At 34.6% G+C, this 24609-nt stretch overlaps 1 protein-coding gene across 1 annotated transcript in view; it reads left to right on the top strand.

The window, feature by feature from the left end:
* LOC148940687 (uncharacterized) overlaps positions 1 to 24609 on the top strand; it is a 129029-nt gene that overhangs the window by 100119 nt on the left and 4301 nt on the right. Inside the window, exons 4-5 of the mRNA XM_089104811.1 lie at positions 15934 to 16057; positions 23587 to 23756. Coding sequence (XP_088960937.1) covers positions 15934 to 16057; positions 23587 to 23756 — 294 coding nt within the window. The remainder of the gene's footprint in view (positions 1 to 15933; positions 16058 to 23586; positions 23757 to 24609) is intronic.

Here is a 24609-nt window from a genome sequence, read left to right as displayed (position 1 = left end):
TGGGGGAATTTGCAAGTGCTAAACCATACTTATAAGTGTGGGGTGGATACCCTTTAATGTTGTAGGTCAAATTCCATTCTTTCTCAGATATTTGATGTCCTTGTTCGCCCACAACTGACATAGCTGCCGAGTATATAATGTTTTCCTTCGCGTGCATTAAGCTTATGAACTCCGTATCAATTATCGCCTTTTGAGTAGGTTTTTATTCCATTGTCATGATCAGATAATGCTCACAGTTAGGACATGGGTCCGTTTTTAATAGAAAATCCGAGGTGATCGCCAAAACCCAGCAAATTAGACGCTGTGTTGGCTTTGAGATCCTCCCCAGGCTTTCCCACAAAACGTGGTCCATCTATTTAGATTTGATTATACAACTTAATACTGAGTAGGGGGTGGTTTCCATAGTTCATTTGTAGAATATAAGTTGAATTCCATGGAGGAGTAAAGGGACGTATCCTTGCTAAACTCAAATAGGCGATTTGGGCTAGGTGAGCATCCGAAATCCTCGATTCCATACGTGTTGTTTTACACCCGGTGTCCAATGACCAAGTATAACAACAACACATATAGAATCGATGATATTGTCTTTGAAAACACGGTCGGTAGGGGAGACCGAACCTCCCCTCCCAATGATATGAGTTCCGTTATTGACCTCAATAACTGGGTGCATTATAGGTTGTCCAACTGATTAATTCACATTTATTGGGGTATAGTTGATTTTTGTAAGGTAGCTACCTAGTAGGCAGAATGTGCCACACAGGACCTAAAAACACTATTTGTCACCATCGGTCGACCACGAGCTTCCCACCTTGGGCCTTTCTCCCTGATCGCCGACGTTTTGACATCACTTGTATTATATATTTTTTTTTCATTAATATTTACTTGGTTAACTGTACATGCACACTGTTAAATTTATTATGGTGGATCATAAGTTGATTTTCATAAGGGATTTGAAATTTGTCTTTACAATAATTAGGGATATTTCCATCTGTCAGGTTTTTTAACCGTTCTGCCTGACTGTGTCGTTATTTTCTCCTCTGTTTCTTGCGGGTTTTTCTTTTTCGGTTTTTCTAGCGAAATAAGATCAAACTTTTGGTATTGTTTTTTCGAAAATTCTTGCCCTTTTAATTTTTGTTTGTTTCCCGTGTGCGGCTGCTGAGGTCGGTCTTGATTTTCCTATTTCTTTAGCTACTATATGGTCTAATTCGCCATCAGACTCTTCAGAACTAGTTTCCGAGGAATCCGGATCAGAACTTTTAGAGGTGGCACTTTTTGAGGTATCACCTGCCCTTCCTTCGTAAATTTCTACTCCTTTGGAAGTAGAAGGTTTATTCTCTAAGTCCTCGCTCTGAGTTTTCAACTCGGGAGATTTGAAAGATTCTTGAGAGCTTTGTGAGGAATCAATAGTTTTTGCGGGGTTCCTCCACTGTTTGAATGCCATGTCCTCAGGGGGGTGGGGCATTTTTGCACTAGGGTTTCCCTCCATGAAGTCCACTGTTTAGGTTTGACCTTGGACACAGTTATATCAAGATATTGACCTTGCTGGTCATCCTTGGGAGTTTTATTCTCGGGCAATGTACTTCGACTCGTTTTTATGGGAAAATTTATTAAATCCATAGCCTCTCGCAGATTTATTTTAGTTGAATCTTTGGGAGGAGTTTTCTTTACGGTAATACCGGGGTTTCTACAGCTCTGTTTAATTCTTCCTGCAATGACAGGGGCCTTTCTATCGGTGTTGCAGGGGAAACCATATCGTCTGGAAATCTTTTGGGGGGACAAGGGGTCGAAATTCTATCGGGGGAAAATTGGGTTTTTGGAGATATTGTATAATCTAAATCTCCTGCGCTCTCTGGTGGTGAACTTTTTGAGCTTTTGGCGTTCTTATTCTTACTGGTATTAGGGATTTTTTCTCTGGAATAACTAGATTTTTCATAGCTAAAAATTCTTCAAAATTTTCCTCATCACTGTCTTTCTCGAAATAGTCTTGCTTGAAATTAAAGGGTTTTAGCTCTGCCAATCTTGATTTAGGGGGCTCATTTTCGGCATCTGATGAATCAGTGGAGGAGGAATGTGATAACCATCTGTCTCGGAAATTGGATCTTTTTATTCGGCTAATCTGCGCTTTGTAAGTTCTTCTACTATTGGGGTTTTTCATTTTAAAAGTATAATTGGTATCGTACTTTTTGACTACTCTCTACGGTCCAGAATATTTGTTGGAAAGTTTTTTGCCTTCCGTTTTTGCTTTGTTCTTTAGGTAGACGCAGTCTCCTACTTAGAAATCTATACTCCCCTTGACTTTGGGTTGGTTTCTTAGCTCTTGGTTTATTTTATATTTTTCCAACTCTTGCCTAACTATTTTTTAAGTTTTCCTCATCCTATTTATAAATTCTTGTTTTTTAATTTCCCGAGCTATTATAATACTGCCAAGATTCAATAATCTCATTATACGGGATTCTAAAATCACGACCAAAAGGTAAATAAAATGGATTGTCTTTGGTTGTTTTTGAATAAGCAGTGTTAATTACGTTAGTTAAATAAGGTAAGAATTGATCCCAGTCGTTACTATTGTCTTTTGTATAAATACTTAAAAAGTTAGAAAATATTTTATTCCTATTTTATATTTTAACATTAGCTTGTGGGTGGTACGGAGCTGTCACCATTTTCTCTATATTGAGGAAACTCATTAAGTCTTTTGTTACTTTGTGAACACAATTACCTCCGTTGTCACTCAAAATTTTATTAGGAATGCCAAATTTTAAAAATAATTTTGCTAACGCCTTACTGGTGGCATAAGCACCTTGATTTTTTTAATGCTTTTGCAAAAGTAAAGCCTGAAAAGTGATATATAACACAAAGAATACAAGTATGGCCTCTGCTGGAAACAGGCAAGGCTCCACTTGTTCCGTGTAAGTCAAATGAGATAATATCGAAGGGGTATTTTGCTACTAGGACCCTTCCCATTGGAGGATTAGGATAAGCTGGGGGGATTTTTCTTAAGTTACATGCTTCGCATGTACTTACAAATTCTTTAAGTTTTGTCATTGCCGACGGCACGTAAAAATATTGTTTTAATTTCGAAAGTTGTCATTACTCCTAAATGTCCACCTGTATCTGAATGAAAATATTCGAATGCAGGCACTATTAAGTTTTGCGGTAATACAGGTATTATTGAAGTTTGGTTTTTTTTTGTCCCAGCAGTCACGATTCTACACAGTATTTCATCCTCAAGATCATAGTAAAAATTATCTATCTCTTTTCTAAGAGTTTTGAATTTATCCGGTAACGCATCGTCATTCACAAAATAATTAATAAGCGCCGAACACATTTCTTCCGTTTTTTGCTTTCTTTTTATATTTTCTAACGACAAGAGACAATAGTTAACCTTATTTTCCTTTACCGTGTGCTTGACTTTGTTTTTCTTACATCCATGTTTCCTCTTAGCATTGACAGCGTTAACTTCATTTTCTTCAGTTTCCAACGGATTAGTTTATGGGAATCTACTCAAAAAATCACAAGCTGCGTTTTGTTTACCCTTTAAATGTTCAACTTCGTAATCTAGGCCTTGGATTTTCACAATCCATGTAGCTACAATTCCCGTGGGATTTTTAAATGTGCGCAGTTACTGCAATCATTTATGATCTGATCGTAGTATAAATTTTCTACAGATTAATTAGTGTCTAAATTTTTCTAAGTGGTGGATTATAGATAGTAATTCTAAGTTTGTGGCGGAATAACTACTTTCGCCTTTTGATAAGGTTCTACTCAAATAGCATATAACTTTTTCTATTTTTTTTTTATTAGAAGGTCCTTGTAAAGAATTAGGGTTTCCCATGGGAACTATTTGCGAAAGAATAGCCCCAATGTTTTTTGAACTAGCATCGGTTGTAACCACAAATTGTCCGTTTTCAAAATCAGGAAGTGATAATATTGATCCAGAAATAAGTGACTTTTTGAAACGGTCTAGGGACGTTTGAGCTACCCGGGACCATGTAACATTTTGGAAGTTCTCTTTAGTTAATTCCGTGAGGGGTTTTGCAGTTTGGGCGTAATTGCGTACGAACTTTCTAAAGTAGCCAGTGAGACCTAAAATTCCCCTTAATACTTTCATAGTTCTAGGGGGTTTGAGGTTTTCAACACATTGTATTTTATCAAGGTCTGGGGATATCTCTCCTTGTGTCACTAATACCCCTAAAATTAAATTTTAGGTTGAAATAAATTTAATTTCTCAGGCTGGCATTTTAAATTGCCCTGCCTTAACTTCTCGAAGAACTTAGCTAAATTTGCTAAGTGTTGTTCAGCATCTTGTCTCACGCATATGACATCGTCGAAAAAGTGAATGATATCCTTTAATCCTCTTAACAGGTGTAATAGGGGTCTACATAGCGCGCTTGATCTCGTTTTAAGTCCGAATGGTGCCCTTAAATATTCATATGAACTACACTCAAATGTTGACAAATGCAGTTTTATGAATATCTTTTTAGGTTATTTTCACTTGGTGGTAGCCATGGGTATGGTCCAAAGAAGTAAGAATTTAGTTTTTGCTTGAAATAGAGTCAAGAATTTCATCTATTTTTGGTAAAGGAAATTTATCGGTAACTACTTGTTTGTTGAGGGCTCTATAATCTACTACAAGTCTAAGATTTCCATTCTTTTTTGGTACTAAGATCACTGGTGCACTATACGGACTTATACTGGGGCGTATAGTTTCATTTTTTTTAATTCGTGGATTTTATTTTTTAACCACTCTTTGTGCTTATATGGCACACGATACGGCTGTTTTGCTACGGGATTAACAGTCGTTCAAATTGATTGTTTATAAAATTGTATCTGCCCGATGTCATCTTCTGATGCCAAAAACACATCTTTAAAATTACATGATAAGTCGCATAATTTTGTAATAATCTACAAGTCTGTAAGACGATCCGTATCAATTCTGTTTTAGAATTCTAATTTAGTTTAAGGTTATTTGTTATTTGAAGTTTTAATACCAATAACTAGGTTTCCTTTAGAATTTCCCGATATATTTAAATCATTATCCGTTAAAACTTGGATTTGAACTAAACACGTCCCCTTTTTAATTGTAATAGTATTATTTTCGTGGTTATTAGTTACCCAAATAAAACCTTCTCCTTTGTCACAAGATATAATCTGTTCCTCGCATAACAGATTTTCAGGTATTTCAGACGGGGTCGCAAACCATACTTCGGATTTGCTAACCACTGGCTCAATCATCTGTGATATTTGAATTTTTTGCATCGTTTTGGGAGGGACTTTTGTTTTCCTTATCGCGAATCCGTAATATTTGTCTTTATTTTCATTGTTCATTAGATTCATACTGGCGCTATTTTGCGCCATTGCGGCATCTTGTGGCGTCACGTTGGGTTTCACTATATTTTTCCATAATTCTGATATTTTCTTAATTTCGTTTGACCTGTACTGTCGCATATCTCCTATTTTTATTGTCGCAGATTCAATACCCGTATTTTTTTACATTTACTTCATCTCTGCAATGTTTTTCAGAATAATTGGACAAGTTTCTGATTATTCCTTTTCCTCCTTGCGAGATTTGAGGTTCAAAAGATTGCGACATTATACCGTCAGAAATTTTGTTTACTGTTATGTTGTCTTCGTAACCTCTGTTACGATTTCTTAAGGTAGAAATTTCTTCCCCTACCTTAGCCGGGTAGACAAGCCTCTTGTTTGCTACGTCTAATAGTATTCTATTGGACCTTAAAAAATTTGTGCCTATAATTGTTTCATGCGGGAAGTTATCGCATATTATAAAATGTGTCTGGAAGATCCTATTGTCTCTTTTTACGTTTAGGCAAATTGAACCTCTTGCATCTAATTTATGCCCTGTCACACTAGTTAAAGTGGGATTATTAGGGTTCCTCTGTCGCCTAATATGCAGAGACAACATTTTAAATATGCATGAGCTTATAATATTAATCGTTGCACCAGAGTCAATCAAAGCCTTAAAATAAACATTTTCTACACAAAAATCATTAAATATAGGTAACTTGTTATTAACACCTCTACAAGATACCACTGTCAGCGTTTAGGACGTATTATGTATTTTGGGCAACCTGGAGGTTCGTTATATATTTATGAGGGGACTGACACATTTTCCTGAGCATTTATTTCATGTGTCGGTGCCTGTAATAGATATTCAGACGTATGAGTTTCCGTAGGCATATCTAATTGATTTACGTCTGTCTGCCTTCGCGATGTATTATTATAGTAACATGGATGTCCTGTGTCAGTGCCGCTTGCTGGCACTGACTGCCAATGCCGTTGGCTCGCAAACTTTTCGTTTCCCATCGGCAAATTTTTATGATTTCTATATAGCATTCTCGCATTATATTGGCTTTGGCGAGTATTTGGGTTTTCAAATCGGTAATTAATTTGTCTGTTGGGGGGAGGGTTATACAAATTTGGTTGGTACATGTTGTAGGGTATTGCTTGGCGCAATCTTCCCTGGTTATAGCCTAGTGCACCACCGGCGCTAAAATTTGTTCTTTCGAACAAATGGTTGCCATAATTTTGCCTACTGCCGACAGCAATTCTTGGTGTGCGGTTGGGGACATAACGGCACTCTCTTGCGATATGCCCAACACGATTACAAATATAGCACCTTATTATTGTAGGGTTATTTTCGTAATTGGATTGTTTGACGGGCTGAAAACGTACTGTTTTCTGCTAGCGGGTTCTTGCGTTTTGTTTCTTTGTGGTATTGGGGAGTTATCCCTTGAAAATAAAATGGGGGACGCCTGGTCGCTCTTGAAGTTTATGTTCGCATTTGAATCGCCTAGGCTATTAATTTTTGCTTTACTGTGATTTGCCACCATCGTGTCGACTTCGATCAATCGCTCTACCTCCTGAACTGCGAGATCCAACGTCTGAATATTTTTGGATATTACCAGTCTATATAGTTTTGGGGGTAGCCCTTGCAAAAAGGTATTTAGTATGACTTTTTCATTCAGTTGTCCAATACCTGTTCCGTATTTTGCCTCTACCGAAATGCGTATATTATTAAGAATTTTTCTTATATCTTGTGAATAGTCGAAGCACGCCTTTCCGTGTTTTAATTTATTTATGGAACTGCTTTCTATAAATCGATCTTTAAATGTTTTTAACAATTTGTCCACCATATTTATTGGCAAGTTGGCGTTATTGCCTATGGTATGTTCAATCTGTTTTAGAAAGGTTAATGCCTGGTCTTTTAATCGTAGTAGGAGCATTCCGACTAACGCTTTTAGCTCTGTTTTTGTTAGTTGTACAAACTGGGCCAACTGGATATTAAATTCGTCAATATCTGATTGACCATTGTACTCTGGGATAGATTTTGCTATTTCTATATTTTTCGCGACTAACTTCTGCACTATTAATAAATCGTTAAGGTTTTCCGCCATTTTTTTTTGGAATCAATTCAAAATAAATTTATTTTTTCACTTAACCTATTTTGAGGGAGGCTATTATCTCCTATGAGATATTTTTAAGGGTTTCCTGTCGTAGCTTAGTAGCTATAGGTCTAATCCCTTTACTTATTTATCTGTATCTCTCCAATAATTAAATTCAAATTACAAAGTTTATAGCGTAATTAGTTCGCAAGTATTCCTCCAATTTCCGACCGTGCCATTTGTAGCAATAGAATTTTTATTGCCGTCCTAATAGCGGTAATGAAGATTGATCGCGTCAAGTCTAAAATTATATCTTGAAACTGCGGACTTACACCTTATAAGTTCTCCGATGGCGTCACTTATAGCGCCAAAGATTCTGCCATCGAGCCCTGCGCCACAACGATGGGGAGTGAAGTAAATTTATAACCGCGTCACCCTCAATTATTGAGAGAAAATAACATGTGTAGCCATATAAATGTGACCTGTTTACTTCGAGCGATCTGGGGATCAGATTCCCTGGGAACGTCCTTGGAGATTTGCGAACTAATTACCTGTTATCAGAATAGGTGCAGACACATAAAATGAAATAAACACAGGTAAAAAACAATAGATTTATTGAGACTTACATATTTAGGTGAACAGCAGTGAGTCACTTCAAGCAACAACAATGGTGACTGAGATACAAATTGAAAGAATTGCCAAGCTTGAATGGCGAAAAAATTCTATCTGAATGGTCCTGATTCTGATTTACGAATCTCCTCAAAAAGCACTTTTTACCCCAGTATCAAACGTAGCTCTTTAGTCTTTTGCTGTAAGAACTGGCTCACCATTGGCCCAAGTGGCCCAAGGACGTGAACCCTTCGTCCAATAACCTTTCTTAACTATTTTTGATGATTTAGACGTTCACACGGTTCTTATCGTTTAAACTTCCTTGGAAATATTGTGCGTAGCACCTTTTTTATTGCTCACTGTCTTAGCGAAATCCAATGCTTGGATAGCGCCGTTCTTTTTCTGAGGCTCACTGCAGTTTTTTTTTCTTTGCTGATTAAGGGCTTTTCATTTTTGAAACTAGGTTTATATTAATTATAGGAAGTCGGAATTATCTTTAGAAAGAAGGAACTTTATTTTGGTATTTTAAATACATCGCATTTTACTCACGGTACAAGCAGATGCTGGAGTGTCCCTACTCAATAAATTTTCAAGGTTAAAACTGGAAAGTACAGGAAAATGGTGTGAAATATCACTCACACAACAGAATTCTGAACCAAATTAAGAGACGTAAAAATGTTATCAATTAAAGACGCTGACGTATCATTTACAGGTGTCGAAATACCGGTTGTTGGTAGAACCCAAGCAGTGAGCACATCTGAGAGAAAATCCACCGTGGTAGAGGATGCCATATCAATTAGATATAAGTTAAAGTCTCCCATTATTACAAGTTCACATGAACGCCTACCTATTAACTCCAAGATTTCAGCAAGGGCCTGAAGAAAAGAATGGACGGATCCAATCGGAGATCCGTAAACATTACCAATTATCAAAACCTTATTTTGTAATTTGATTTCAATAAACTGGGATTCAAAAACCCCTTCGTCATTGTTTGACAGATGGCTTCGAACAGAATAGAGAAGAACATCAGAAATATACATTACTAGACCACCCTTTGCCATCCTTCTGCGATTTAGTGGCTCCATTTTGTAATCGTGTTTATTTAAAAGCATTTCATTACTAGATTTAAGGAAAGTCTCACATAATCCGATAACATCGGGTCTCCCATCAAAAACTATCTGCCTCAACTGATCAATCGATGAACATAGACCCTGAGTATTGAGCTGAAGGACCGAAAAACGATCATCTCGTCTAGTAGCCCACTTTAAATCGGAAACATACTCACTAGTAATTGATTGGGAAATATTTGCGGAATTCCTTTTCTATTTTGACCAATAGAATTATTAACAATCCTCAAAATATTTGATGGGTTACTTTGCAATTGAAGTAAACGCCCATCAAGGAAGTAAACATCCCCAGGGCCTGAGTTAGAAAAATTCATACAACTTAAGGAGACGATGTATCAAATCTGCGCCACATCACACACAAAAATAAAATAAAATAAATAAAAGAATAACTAAGAGGCTATAAACGAAAAAAAAAGTAAATACAATCACAACAATTATATCAATAAGTAAGAGATATATACATTTTATTTTATTGAACATATTGATAATAATAATTTCAGATAAATTTAGTAATTTAAAAAAAAAAAAAATATTTTAAAAACAAAAAACGGGTTTTAATTTTCTAACAAGCAGTGAACTACAAAACAATTAATTATGCACAAAAGCTCCGAATATTTCGGCCCCACATCCGGGAGCCTTTCTCAACGGAAAAAAAAAAAAAAATAAATAAAGCAAAAAAAAAACAACTTAAATTACATTAAAATAAAACATACTAAAAACATAAAGAGAACAAAAAGCAAAAACGAAAGAAAAATATAAATAAATAAGAACAAAACTCACATATTAATTAAACACTTCCATGCACTGAATGTCTTTCAACTGACAAGACAAGACATTCAGTGCATGGAAGTGTTTAATTAATATATTTCAATTTATATACTGGGAGGAGGCGAGTAGAATCAATATAGATATTCAGTACATGGAAGTGTTTATTTAATATATTTCCATTTATATACTGAGAGGAGGCCAGTTGAAAGACATTCAGTGCATGGAAGTGTTTAATTAATATATTTCAATTTATATACTGGGAGGAGGCGAGTAGAATCAATATAGACATTCAGTACATGGAAGTGTTTATTTAATATATTTCCATTTATATACTGAGAGGAGGCCAGTTGAAAGACATTCAGTGCATGGAAGTGTTTAATTAATATGTGAGTTTTGTTCTTATTTCTTTATATTTTTCTTTCGTTTTTGCTTTTTGTTCTCTTTATGTGTTTTGTATGTTTTATTGTAATGTAATTTAAGTTTTTTTTTTTTTTTGCTTTATTTATTTTTTTTTTTTTCCGTTGAGAAAGGCTCCCGGATGTGGGACTGAAATATTCGGAGCTTTTGTGCATAATTAATTGTTTTGTAGTTCACTGCTTGTTAGAAAATTAAAACCCGTTTTTCGTGTTTAAAAAATTTTTTTTGTTTTTAATGGAAAAGCAGTGTGGTCTAAGAAATTATTTAAATTTAGTAATTTTCTTAAATCATTAATCTTACTACACAGTTCCTGAAATAAAAAACACTTCGTGGTAACAAACTGTAAGTATTTAAGTTTCATCAAGTTTAGTTTTACTGATCAAAAGTTAGGCGCCTGATAATATTTGCCTTATCTTCGAAAAAAGGGAGAAACGCCCCATAAAATTCATAGAAGTATAATGAAAATCACACCATCAGATTCAGCGTATCAGAGAACCATACTATAGACATTTCAAGTTCCTATTTACAAAAATGTTAAATTTTGTATTTTTTGCCAGAAGAAAGATCATGGATGCGTGTTTATTTATTTTTTTTTTTTTTTGTTTCTTTTTTCTTTTTTGTTTTTTTTTCCAGGGGTGATCGTATAGAAGCAGTGGTCCTAAAATATTGTGGAAGGGCTCATTCGAACGGAAATTAAAAGTTCTAGTGCCCTTTTTAAGTGACCAGGAAATGGAGGGCAACTAGGCCCCCTCCGACGCTCATTTTTTCCCAAAGTCATTTGATCAAAATTTTAGATAGTCATTTTTTTTAGCATGGTCGAAAAATACAATAACTATGTCTTTGAGGATGACTTAATCCCCCACAGTCCCAGGGGGAAGGTCTTACATATAGTATTGGTTATTGAGAAGCATACAGAAGTTTTCAGGGGAAATTTTTTTGGTAGTTGGGGGGGGGGTTAGGTGTTACGTGGGAGGATCTTTCCATGGAGGAAGTTTTCATGGGGGAAAAGACATTGCTATTAAGGGGGTGCCAGATTTCCCAGCATTATTTAAAAAAAGATCAGAAATTAAATAGGGAAAAAAACATTTTTTTCAACTGAAAATAAGGAGCAACATCATAATTTAAAACTAGCAGAGATTAATACGCTTATGATTGGGTTCGCCCCCTACTTATTACCTCGCTCGTTAGCGTAGAGGTATCAAGTTCCGTAAAAGTGATTTTATCCATCAACGAAGAACATTCTCCTGTATTAGATTCTTAGTTGTTAATGCATTATATGTCTTGGAAAGGGATTTACAAATATCGGGTGAATTCTTTCAATTCCTCAAATGGAGCATTTACACCTGCAGTATGTTTTGTAGAAGTTCGGCTAACGGTTGGATTTTATTCTGACACATTGGCTTCAACAAATCTGTATTCATCATGTATCCCACAGCAAAATACTAAATATGATGGCTTTCCTTTGCTATCCTTGGATACTTTTAGTATCTTTACTGGCCAATGAGGATAATTTTTGAAGTTAGCTAACGCGATATTAAACTCTTTAAATGCAGGCATTTTCTATTAACGAGAGGACAAAGTAAAAGCAACTTATCTTTATGTAAGGTAAGAACCTCGGTGATAAATTTAGTTGAAATAATGTTCCAAAGATTCCATAACATATATCCAAAATATTTTATATAATTTATATATATATATATATATATATATATATATATATATATATATATATATATATATATATATATAAATGTATGATATATCGGCTGTCTTTAAACGAACAATAATTGTGTATATATGTATATATAATTTTTTTTTATCTAAAATGGCTCCATATTTTGTTTTTCTTTTTTTTTTAATTGACACCTTGGGATTGTTTGGCCTAAAATAACCATCTAGATAGGTCAAGAGCATCAGAAAATCCGTTTAGAGCCTTATTTTTTGAAAAAAATCATGTGAGTGACGTCATATTTATATACATTTATAGAACACAAATTATGTCACCCCCCCCCCCTCAGCAGTGGCCGTATCGTTTTAGTATTTATGATGCATGTAATATTACTCAAGATGGTAAACTACTCTGAAGAGCTAAAGAAAAAGGCATGGAACAAGAGACAGTATTAGTCAAATTGAATTGCAAACAGAATGTTGAACAGTAAAATTTGCGGTTAGAAGACAAAGTAAAATTACAAAGGAATGAAGGAATGTGTTAGTTCAGCGTGTGTGAGTTTGTGATTGATAAACAGGAAGGAGGAATAAATGTTTAGTATCTATGACACATACAAAATTACACAACATGACAAATGACTTTGAAAAGCTAAAGAAAATGATATGGAACAAGAAACAGCAACAAATCACATTGGATTGCAAACGAAAATGTGAACTAATGAATAACACGATAACTATGCTATTCCATAATTTAGATATTTCAGAAAATTACAATTTGATAAGGAACGTGTTATTTGAGCGTCTGTAGCGTCTTTGAAAAACAAACAGTAAAAAGAAATTGAATTCATAGCAGGAAAAAAAAATGTCATACGATTTACGTCATATTTATATACATTCAAAGAAAAAATTACATAATTTTTCCCTAGAGATTGTCGTATCATTTTTAAACGCATGCAAAGCTACAAAATATGGCAAATGACTCCGAACTATTAAAGAAAAAGGCATGGAAAAAAAAAAAAGTCGCATGGATTGGAAACGGAAATACTACATAACGAAATCTGTGGCTAGAGGACAAATCAAAATTGCAATGGAATGACAGAACGGTTTAATTTACCATTTGAGAGTCTGTGAGGGATAAACAGCCTAGGGGAATTAATTTTTAAGTCCCAGAAGAAAACAAATACTATAAAATAGTTGACTCTTTGGTGCATTGCAAAACCAAAATTAAGGCTCTTAAGGATTTTTCTCAGTATTTCGACCTATCTAGATCGTTTTTTATGCGCGAATATCCCAAGATACCAATTTTTCTGAAAAAATGTGGAGCTATTTTTGAGAACATTCATACATACATACATACATATACAATTATTGTTTACATATAAAAATATTATATATATAATATATATATATATATATATATATATATATATATATATATATATATATATATATATATATATATATATATATATATATATATATATATATATATATATATCTTATATGCATACATTTCTGTCAGTACCGCAATAATTTACCGGTTGATCAAAACACAATCAATTAAAAGTTTAATAAACTGTTTAATTTATTTTACGTTTAATGTTTGAGTGTAAGAAGCAAAGCTTTTCTAATAAATAACGCTTGTGACTGTATATCAGAGGCATACAAAGATAAAATTTTCCTCACTTATTAGCCTAGTTGCACTTGACAGGAAACAAATTCCAGCAGTAGTTTCACGAGGATCAATAGAAGAATGCTGCAGTAACATCCAGCTAAAGGAACAAAGATGTATTTTAAAAGATTAAAGAGAAATTTTACGCTCGAATAGAAACGACAAAATTAAGACTTTAAAATTCTAAGAGTACAACAATGCAATACAATTCTGAAAGTACAACAATGCATAAAATGTTTCACGAGCTGTCTTAGAGACAAACAAGAAAAGTATTTTGTTTTCAACAAAAGCCAAACAAGCAGTTAAGAACAAATACAATCTTTTATAAAGACACTTTGGCACACCTGTATGAATAATTTATCTTTAAATCATCCATATTTTTAATTTTCCCAGAAAGTTTCTTGGTACCAACATAAATTGGTAAAGAAAAAATATAATATACATTGCATTGCGTTAGTATAAATAAAGCAGCATAAACATGTAGCTACCATCCAGTAATAGAATTTTGTGTAGTTTGGGCTCATATCAGAAGTGATGGTTCTTTTTCTTTTTTTTTTATTAATAGTCGATTCTTTATAGGATTACATATGGGCTTTCTTCTACTATATAAAAGTTGAAAACAAAGTAGGATTAACTGTTAAACGTTTAAGAAAATTTATCTTATATTGCACAACAACAAAAAATACAGTCGCATGCGCGGACCAAGGGAATTCTGCCAGTAGTTTGTCAAACCAAATACCCAAAGCTACTGCTTTAACCTTTCGGGTTTATTGGCATCAGTAGAGTATAGTTACCAGAGGCAAGAGAAGGGACTCGAAGAATGTGCCCCAGGGCATAGTTTTAGCTTTCGACGGCCCTGACTAGCAGAGTTGTAAAATTTACCCAAAATGTACCTTGAGTATTGAGCGTCTAGACTAAAATAAATATGAAGGGTACTTGAATTCTAAATGTTCAACTTGGGCTTAAATGGTTCTAGACGTCCTTTTTTTTACTGAGCTATGTTTTAAATCCACGTCGGTCTTTCAAGATCGTGTCCAGGATTTTTACTCTGTTAAAACAACAAAAATTAAAAACACATTAAAAATTTGTTTACATGAGCTTTTATTGCATTTTTACGAGTCGGACCATGTATCTTTTTATTTATTTTTTTCGGATGGGGGGGGGGTAAATACCCTCCCTCTGGATACGGCCCTGCGGTTTTTCAAGATTGCTTCATACTGCATATTGTAGCCAACACATTCCAAGACATCCGTTTGAATGTAAAATTAAACGGGCTGCACACCATAAGGGTCAGCGCAGTAGCACTGACTATGTAAAGAGCAACGTGGCTTCCAGGTAAAATATATTTGGTTTGTAGAAGGGGTACCTGTAGCAGTTTGAGAGATGTGTCATTCGATCATAAAACAACAGTTTTAGCGCTATTTTCAAGGGCCGACAAGGATAAGAATGTACTCCGCCACAATCCCACATATGTTTTACCCCAGACCCTCCATAAGCCCTATGGTATCGGATAAAAATTTGAACACATTGAGAGTGAATTTGATTTATTAGCTTTGGAATGAAATTTTTTAAGCACTTATAGGACGAAAGTGGACCTACAGACCCTCTAGTATTCTGAAATTCAAGTCAAGTTTTAGAATTAAGGTAATTATTTTGTTTAAATCGGAATCATACAAGAGGTCTCCCACTGTATGGCTGTACGACTGAAATGGGCCCATGGCTATGCCACCCACCCACCCTCTTACTCCTTATCAGCTAAATTCTTAACATAAAGGAAGGCATACATAGCTTTGCTTTATCCGAACATGCAATGACTTAATCTATATGATCTAAGAACCTGAGGACCAAAATGCATCAAAATCCATTCTATACACACCAGTCACTCCCCAAAAATCAAATTTTAATGAAAAAGTGGAAACCTATGGAGACATAACCTTATGGCTCATTGCAGAGATCACCGGCCATGTATGAGGTTGGGAAAACTGAAACCTTGTATCCCACTCTAGTCGCAAGGAGCTTAGGAGAGGTCACCAGCTTTACAACTATGCTGGTAGTCTCGGACAGCACTCTTTCTCTCTCTCTCTCTCTCTTCTCTCTCTCTCTCTCTCTCTCTCTCTCTCTCTCTCTCTCTCTCTCTCTCTCTCTCTCTCTCTCTCTCTCTCTCTCTCTCTCTCTCTCTCTCTCTCTCTCTCTCTCTCTCTCTCTGTCTCTCTCTCTCTCTCCCTCTCTCTACTCTTTAAAAGATTATTCATACGGCTAATTTTTTTTCTAGCTGAATATCCATACATAAACTATGGTGTTGCGAATAGACAACTCACGGTTGCAGAAGAATTTCAGCAAACTGCACGGCTTGCAGCACTAGAAAAATTTAATCCTTCTCTGCTACAGTACTTTAGGTTAGCGGTTTGATTTTTTAGCTTATTAGGGGATGTTTGATTTATACAGTAATAGAACTTCGGAAAAATAAACATAGATATAATAATCCAATATAATTCTGATTGTAAATCAGTTCTGAAAAATCTAAGAAGATCTAGATCTAAAATGAAATAACAAATGTTTCCAAACATTAACCAGATTCTCGAAAACACATTGGAAGCCTGAAAAAGCTTTTCTAGTGGGTGTTTAGCCAATATAAACTTTTTTCGAGCATAATACTCCGGAACTGCAATTTTCCACAATTCACAAAATAAGCGGGATAAGGTTAAATTAAGTAAAACAAAAAAAGATGTTCGGTTTTTTAAACTATCTTTATTTTAAATTTTAAATTAATTTGGTCTTTAATTTTGAACTTGAAGCAGTGTATTTGCACAACTTTATCCCACAATATGTATGCTTCGATTTTTGTAAAGTAATTAAACAAAAAAATTCCCTAAAAAGAAGTGTTTCAATGAAAACTGAAAATTCATATTAAGGTGAAGACCAGCAGAAATAAGATCCTATAGTAATTCAAACCCAAATCAACCAGAAATTACTATTATAGAATAAATGAAACCTAAAGAGAACAGAAATTAAAATAAATGACCGTAACAAACTTAAAGATAACAGATACTGATATAGATGAATAAATGAATCTTAAAACGAGCAATTTTGAATTGAACAGTTAAGTCAAACTCAAAACGAACAAAAATTACTACAACAAGAGTGTGGATACTGTCCTCTTCCCCTGTCCTAACTGTAAAAGTTATAAAGCCGATTACGTCTTTTACATTCCTTGCTTTGGGGTCTGGGGACGGGGGAAATGGAATACTGGAGGTATAATTCTTAGACCTTTTTACTATTTTGAACAAAATAGCTTTTCAAAATTTCTGTTGAAAATTTATGGGTGGGGGGGGGGATAATGTACTTTAAAAAAATCTAGGGTGTGGCAATTTTTTTGTTTTTTATTTTTTCTATGGAAGTACTAAGAATGACAATTTTTAATGAAAATACTTAAAATAGATTTCCTTTCAAAATCTAGGGTGAGGCAAAAAAAAAATACGGGTATAATTCTAGACTATGAGCATTTGTTGACCTTGGAAAGTAAATGAAACTTTCCTTGATACTTGGAAGGTTAATGAAACTTTCAGGAATGAATCCAGAGCCTTAATAATCTCTGGGAAGATATTTGAGTTACCTATTCCCCCACTCCTTCCCCTTCAAAGTGCACTGACCTTTGTTCGCCTTTTACAATATTTGTGCAACCTTAAGAAATGGATCCACTAGATCTAGGTGCAAGGAAAGTTCTTGAGTTTCGTATCATTACTCATTCCGAATTTATAAGGTCTTAAAAGTTTTTAAATCTATTTTCTTTTAAAAAAATGGGAGGGGGGACTTCGGCATTGCTTAAAATCTACTGATATTAAAGAAATTGTATTTCCAAAAGCTGGAGCCAATGAAAAAGAGATTGAAAACCCAAAACTAAGATAACAAAACTTTTGTCAAAATTTAGATGTAGGTCTAGGTTTGATATGTCATTTATTCAATCGTCCAAGCCCTAGAAATAAGAAATGGGTAGCAATAGTAACTAGGTTAGTTCCCTGCCAGTGTATTTTTTAGACTCTAGATTCATTCCTGAAATTTTCATTCACCTAGCTTAACCACCTTCCAAGGTAGTAAAAAGCCCCTTTGTTTAGAACTTTACCAAAATTTGGAGGGCACACAGCACCCCTGACCATTTTTTCAACTTTCCCTATCATTTACCTGTTTTTTTTTTAAGTTTTACATTTTGAGTATTTTACCTTCCTTACAGCCCCTTCCCCATAAGCCCCTGTGGAAATACCTGGAGACTGGGGCCAAAAATATATTTCAGATGAAGATTAAAGCATCTTTAATGGTCAGGGGGAGAAGGAGCAAGGATATATATATATATATGTTTTTTTTTGTACAAACCAATTGTATACAAACTATCGGTGTGCGTGGAATTCAGTACTACTTAGCTTAACCACGTTCAACTCAACCCCTGTAGCTCAATCCACGTTCAACTTAACCCGAAGACACTCAACGTTGTTTAAATCCCTGTTTAACTCAACCCTTATTTAAATTAATACCACTCAACTCCAAACAGATAATTTTTGGTAAAACGAATCGCTTGAGCAAGTACTTATTCTTAGAAATCTACTGCTGTCCTTCGATTCAGCCAGTGCCCATCAGCTCAAAACTTTCTTCTCGCCTCGCTAACTGTTTCCATCTTGTTTTGCGATACCCTAAACTTAAGGTTAAATCTTGCGTTTTAATAGTTTTACCTGATTTGAGCTTAGGTGTAATCAAGCTTTTTATGGTTTTTGTAGGATTATATTTTCTTATAATGATTTAAACGAGGAAAAATGTCTAGAACTCACAATTAAGAAGCATTAAGTTGATGGTTAAGTTTATTAAAAGGCAACAAATAATTGCACAATTTGAGTATCTAATATTAACTTTTGTTTTAAAAAGAATAATTTTACTTGTAGTAGTCTAGAAATTTTTTACATGTCAACAATAATTTTCTCTTTTCCTGGCTATTGTAATTTATGACGTGAACTTGAACATATATTTCATTACATAATTTTTCTATTTAGAGGCAACCACAGGGGGACAAACGGAAAGTTTCACTTCACACTAGTGCACCTCAAGGGGCATATTTTAAAATAATTCAGTTTTCAGTTTAGTAACATTTGACGGTAAATTTGTCAAAGCTTAGATTAACTTACTTGCTGAAAAATAAACTTACCATTCAAATTACCATCCAACGCTCCCTCCAAATATAACAATTGCTACTACATAATTGTCTTCCTGTTCCACCAATGGCTGAATGTAACCTTAGCCTATATACAAAACGTTGCTTATCTGGTTGTTTCTTCTTTTTAATTGATATTATTTAGCATTATAAACCAATTGTTGATCAGAAAAAAAAATACAAAAAATAATGCAAACTATCAAAATCTGCAAAGTTTTGCCTATAGCCCAAAGCGAATTCCTAAAATAATGATATTAACTCCTGGGAGTCTCAGCAATTTTTTTTCAATGCCATAATTATAAAAGCTTGTTTAAAATACATGTTTTTTTAGTAAAGGGCAAATAATGATCTAGCCTTTAGAGTGTTTATTGCGTCGGTAGCCTTCCTATTATATGCTGAGTAATTTCACCTTAAGTTTGACTTTATTATTTGTTTCAACTTCTGTTCGTTTTAGGATCCATTTATTCATGCATTGTAGCAAGTGTCTTTTATTTGAATGTTTGATTATATTATTTAATGTCTGTTTTTGGGTTTCATTTATTCATTCATAGTAATTTCTCTTCGTTTTAACTTTAAATTGTTTGATGACTATTTCTGTTTTTTGGGGGCTTTGATAAGGCTAATTACTTTTCTTTGAAACAAATATTTTCGAGATGTTTTTTACGAATGACAAGAAGAGGTTTTTATTTGATCAGATATTATTTTCTTATGTGCTATCATACAATCCTATTAATTAACACATTACTCCTCACCTGCCCTGGACAAAATCAGACCAGAAAACAAGGGCTAGTCAACGAATAAAGACCATTTGATTTCAGCCAAACATTTATTGCTCCCAATAAAAGAAGTTGAGCTAATTTTTTCACTTACACTGTCGAGATAAGGAAGTTTGACATATTTTGGGCAGAAAATTAGGAAAATAGAGGATTTTCACAAGTCTTGCAAAAATTTCTGCTTCTTTACGCAATACAACCTAGCATATAAATAACTTTTACTATAGATGCCGCTTGGAACATGCTTTTAATAAGACATTACAAACCTGAAAACTGAAAACCAAAGACAAATGGAAATAAGAAACTTAGCCACACATTTGGTGCTCAGTCTGCAAGCGGTTGTTAAAATGGCGGATGAGGGTTAAGGAGATGGAAGTATTTGAAGGAAGCCCTTAAGATTCTGAAAACTACTTTAAATAATTAATTATCACATTCCTAAGAACACATTGTTTCACGCTACCCCTTTCCACCCCGCCCCCCCCTTTGACGGAGCAATGTATATCCTACTCTACATGCTCCTAGTATAATCTACAATAGGATGATTACCGTTTGCTGTAAAAAAAAAATAAATAAATAAAGAAGAATGAGTAGTGCTATTGTAATATAATAGGAATATTCACAGTGGAATGAGATTTTAGGAATGAGAGGTTAATCAAAGATGTTAATCAGGATCCAGACAAAAGAGCTCCATGAAAAACAGTTCTTAAATGATGTACCGACATCACCCTTTGCTTCGAAGTTAAAATTATAAAAAAGAAAGAAAAAATATATTTGCGAAGTGATGACCGATTTATTTATTCGACATCTATTCTAGTTTCAAAATGGATATGTTTATTAAGCTTAAAACAAATAATTCTTTGCTCACAACTCGCTAAATTTTTATAACGTACCACCCTCATAAAATTAAAAGAAGGGTTTTCATCTTATGAATCTTAAGAAATCAATCGGACATATTTGACATAATAGAACTTCAAAAAGGAAGCAAAGAATATTGATTTTGAATTGTATGACTTCTGTCAAAATAGATGATAATTTGTCCATTTACTGTGCTTACAGTCGTAAGGTCGTAATCAAGTCGTAAGGGCAAGCCTCTTTTTAGAAGAATAAGGCTGAATGTAAAACAGAGAGCTCATGATAAAAAAAAAAAACATTCAAGGTCTTCAAAACGTAATTCAGACCTACCAAACAGATATACTAAATTAAATTGGACATAAACAATTTATTCTAACTAAAGCTGCATAATCATTTAAAAAAAGATCGAATAAACATGTCCCAAACTTCACTAGAATACTCATTGCTGAGAGAAAAGTTGCTGAAATGTTTCTAGAATTGAAGCTTAACTTTAAATGATTTTATATGAATTTTGTTAAAGATCACTCTGCAACGTTTCACGACGTGACGCTTGTGACTTTTCATGTGTTAGAAAACTTTAAATTGAAGAAACGTACCTGAACTCGCTGTTACTGTGACAACCTTAAGTTAGGGAAAGTCTTAAATATGCATATGAAAGTTGTCTTTTGGGCTTTTACCATAACATCAGAGTGATAAAAGCTAGGATTGCCTTGACATAATTAAGATTTGTCAATTGTAGGACTTTTTATGGTATCATATATGCAGAGTATTGCATCAGACCAGTAAGAGACAACATTTATTGCCTCTTAATATGATTGGATAAAAATAAAAATAAACATTTTTAGCTGTAGGTAAAGAGCAACATTAAAACTTAAAACCAACAGAAATTATTGTGTATATGAGAGGGGTCGCCCCTTCCTCTATCCCTCGCTCTACCTCACTCTACATGCTAAAGTTTTTTAGTATTTTTAAGAAATCTTTTTTTTTTATTAATTAAACGGCTTGTGTTTCGGGAGATCGTTCTTAACGATTCAAGACAAAAAGCCAAATTTTAGCGTAAAGAGTGAGATTTTGTGGAGGGGAAAACTCCCCTCATATACGGAATAATATCTGTCCCTTTTAATTTTTAATGTTGCACCTTGCTTACAGTCGAAAAAACTTGTTGTTTTTCTTTGTTTGATATCTGATAGTTTTTCAAATAATGCCGGGATATCCGGCTCCCCTCCATTAAAAATTCCCTTCCCCTATCATAAACTTCTCAATAGAAAGTCCCTCCCACGTGGAGTACAACCCCCGGACAATTCCATCCTCGCTGAAAGTTCCCCCCGGAGAATTTCTTGTAGACGATTCCGCTTACAAAATTAGCCTTAGCATACTTCATTTGAAAAGGACTTTTAATTTCTGATTCTTTTTCAAACCACACTATATCCCCCTCCGTTGAAATTTTTTAGACCCCCTCCCCTTCCTCCTCTCAGTGAAATGTTGATCCCGTGGACAATTCCCCCACGGGGAACTTTTCCCGTGGAAAATTTCTCCATATAGAATTTTTCTCGTGGAACTTTTGTCCCACGAAAAGATCCCCCAGACAATTCTAACCCCGCCAAAAATGTCCCTCGGGACATCTCCACACAAAAACTGCGTCGGCAAAGAGAAAGTAAGACACAGAAAAAAAGTTTAGTATTGGAATTCTGGCAAATTTCCCCAGTGTAACATTTCTCGTGGAAATTTCACCCCCTTAAACTTCCCTCTCCACGGAAAGTTCTCCCCATGGATAATTCTCCGGCAGAGGATCCCCCCTCCCCTCCCCGATAAATATTGGTATACCTCCCGATAACAAATACTGTACATAAAGATTGGCAATTTTCATAGCTTACAGCCAATTCCCCAGTGGTTGTGGAGGGTCATGTTATCCCTAAGGACATAGTTATTTGACCTTTCTGCTATTCTGAACAAAATAGCTATCTCAAAATTTTAATTGGACGATTTCAGAGAGAAAAAGACGTGGGAGGGGGAAGAGTTATCCCCCAATCTTTTTGGTCACTTAAAAGTGATACTAGAACAATTAATTTCCGTTCGAATGAACCCTCTCCCAATATCCTAGGACTATTGTGTCGGCACAATCACTCCTGGGGAAAAAAATAAACACGTATCCGTGATCTTTCTTCTGGCAAAAAATACGAAGTTCCAACATTTTTGCATATGGGTTTTTGAAACTTCTAAAGTAGGCTTCTCTGATACGCTGAATCTAATGGTGCGATTCTTAATAAGATTCTTTGACTAATTAGGGGTTCTCTTCTTTTTTGAAAATCCGGCAAATTTTCTCAGACTCGTAGCTTTTGAAGCATAACACTTTTGAAGCATAAAATCTTATATATTTAGAATCAGCGTAAAAAGCCAGTTCTATTGATATAGCTATTGATATAAAGATTACGTTTAAAGTTCGTTACCGTGAACTGTTTGGCCAAGAATTGGAAACCCATTAGCAACAGGCTATTTCTTTAAACATAAAACTGAAGGTAAGCCGAAAAAATACTTGTAGCGTACCTATTCTGATGAAATGTATTTTAGCCCTTTTATGCTTTCCTATCTATTTCGAGCATTTGTAACCTTTATTTATCACCTAAAATCTTACTCTTTTCTTTGTTTTTCCTCTCAAAAGCCTTCTCTGTCAATATTTAGAACTAAAAGCCGGTAACAAAATGCTGGCTTTTAGTTCTAAAGCCTGCTAGTAGATATTTCAAAATAAGTGCGATTTTATTTATTTCTCTTTCAGTCCCAAAAGTGACTTGTGGCTAAATCGTTCAAGCCAGAAACATAAAGTTTTCTAGAATGATTTTGGATCCATGAGACTGAAAACTAGACTGTAAAGATTCAAAAACAAAATTATAAGCTCGAAATATGACGTCATGATTACATGGTATTTGCGAAACGAAATTAAACAAAAATTTTTATATTTGTTAATAAGAGAATGCACTAGCGAAATTCCCTTTTAGGAAAAATATTATTAGAGTTTTTCACATTCTTTTGCCCCCCCCCCCTCCCCTTCCAAAATCCTCCTCCTTCCAAATTTAGCTTAATTATTATTAATGCTTATTTCTGTTTACAGTGAGCATTTAGTCGATTCTTATGAAGAATGTGCAACTATAGCACGGCCACCTATCCATCCTGCCTCTAGACAGCCTATAGCACCATCTACTGGTTATATTGTAAGTGTATACAAGGTTTTCGATGGAGATGATGGAGAGCGATTTGAAAGAAATTGGCTTTATTGGACAGGTGAGAAAAATTAAAATCCTAGCTCCTTAGCAGAAAGAAGTGAGATATGTCTATTAGTTTTTAATTTCAGAAAACTTTTCAGAAAACATCTTACTGTAAGATACGTTTGACAGTTCCTTAGAAAAACAAGACCAGGCTCCGTGTTAAATTTTCTTAAGATGTACCAAAAAGAAACTAAGCACACATAAATATAAATTGAAACTATTCGAAGGAAAATGAGAACTGGGGTGGTGATGTGGGATTAATCTTTACTTGGTGATACGGGACCCAGAAATCAACCTCAGCTGCAGCAGGCCATCACAGAGCCTGGAATTTTGACTCCTGTTATGAGATTCTGCGAAAGCATCTCCTTAATGATCCAGAAAAGAAGAAGAAAAGCCAGGAAAATGAAAAAAGTGAGTTTGTTTTAGAGCTGTATGAAAAATTCGAAAAATTGTAATTTGAATCTGATGAATCCACTTTACGTGAAGACTGTTGTGTTTTATAGCCCTCACGGCTGTCTGAGTATCAGAATTGTCAATCAATTTCATTTTAATTATTTTAATCCTGAATAATGCATGAAAATCATTTCTTGTTTTGTAAACAGCATGGAAAGACTTCAAGAAGCATAGAAGGTTATTGTAAGGGATGAAACAGCAAATTAGAAAAACAGAGAATAAAATATATAGAGGCGAAAATAAAATCTTTGTTCAAGGAAATTAAATTAAGCTAAACTGCAAAGTGGCTGGCAATAGTGGGGGCCTGTCACCGAAACTTTGCGTCAAAATGATTGTCTGAGCTCTATTTTACTGTCTGAGTTTACTTACCTGGGCTTAATACGGTTTTTCCCACCACTCCCCTTACACTCGGGGAA

Source organism: Artemia sp. Qi Xiang Cuo, chromosome 19, assembly GCF_049724085.1.
Source record: "Artemia sp. Qi Xiang Cuo chromosome 19, ASM4972408v1, whole genome shotgun sequence".
Classification (NCBI taxonomy): Eukaryota; Metazoa; Arthropoda; class Branchiopoda; order Anostraca; family Artemiidae; genus Artemia; species Artemia sp. Qi Xiang Cuo.
The sequence above is the reverse complement of the archived record's forward strand: the minus strand, read 5'-3'. Positions and strand labels throughout refer to the sequence as shown.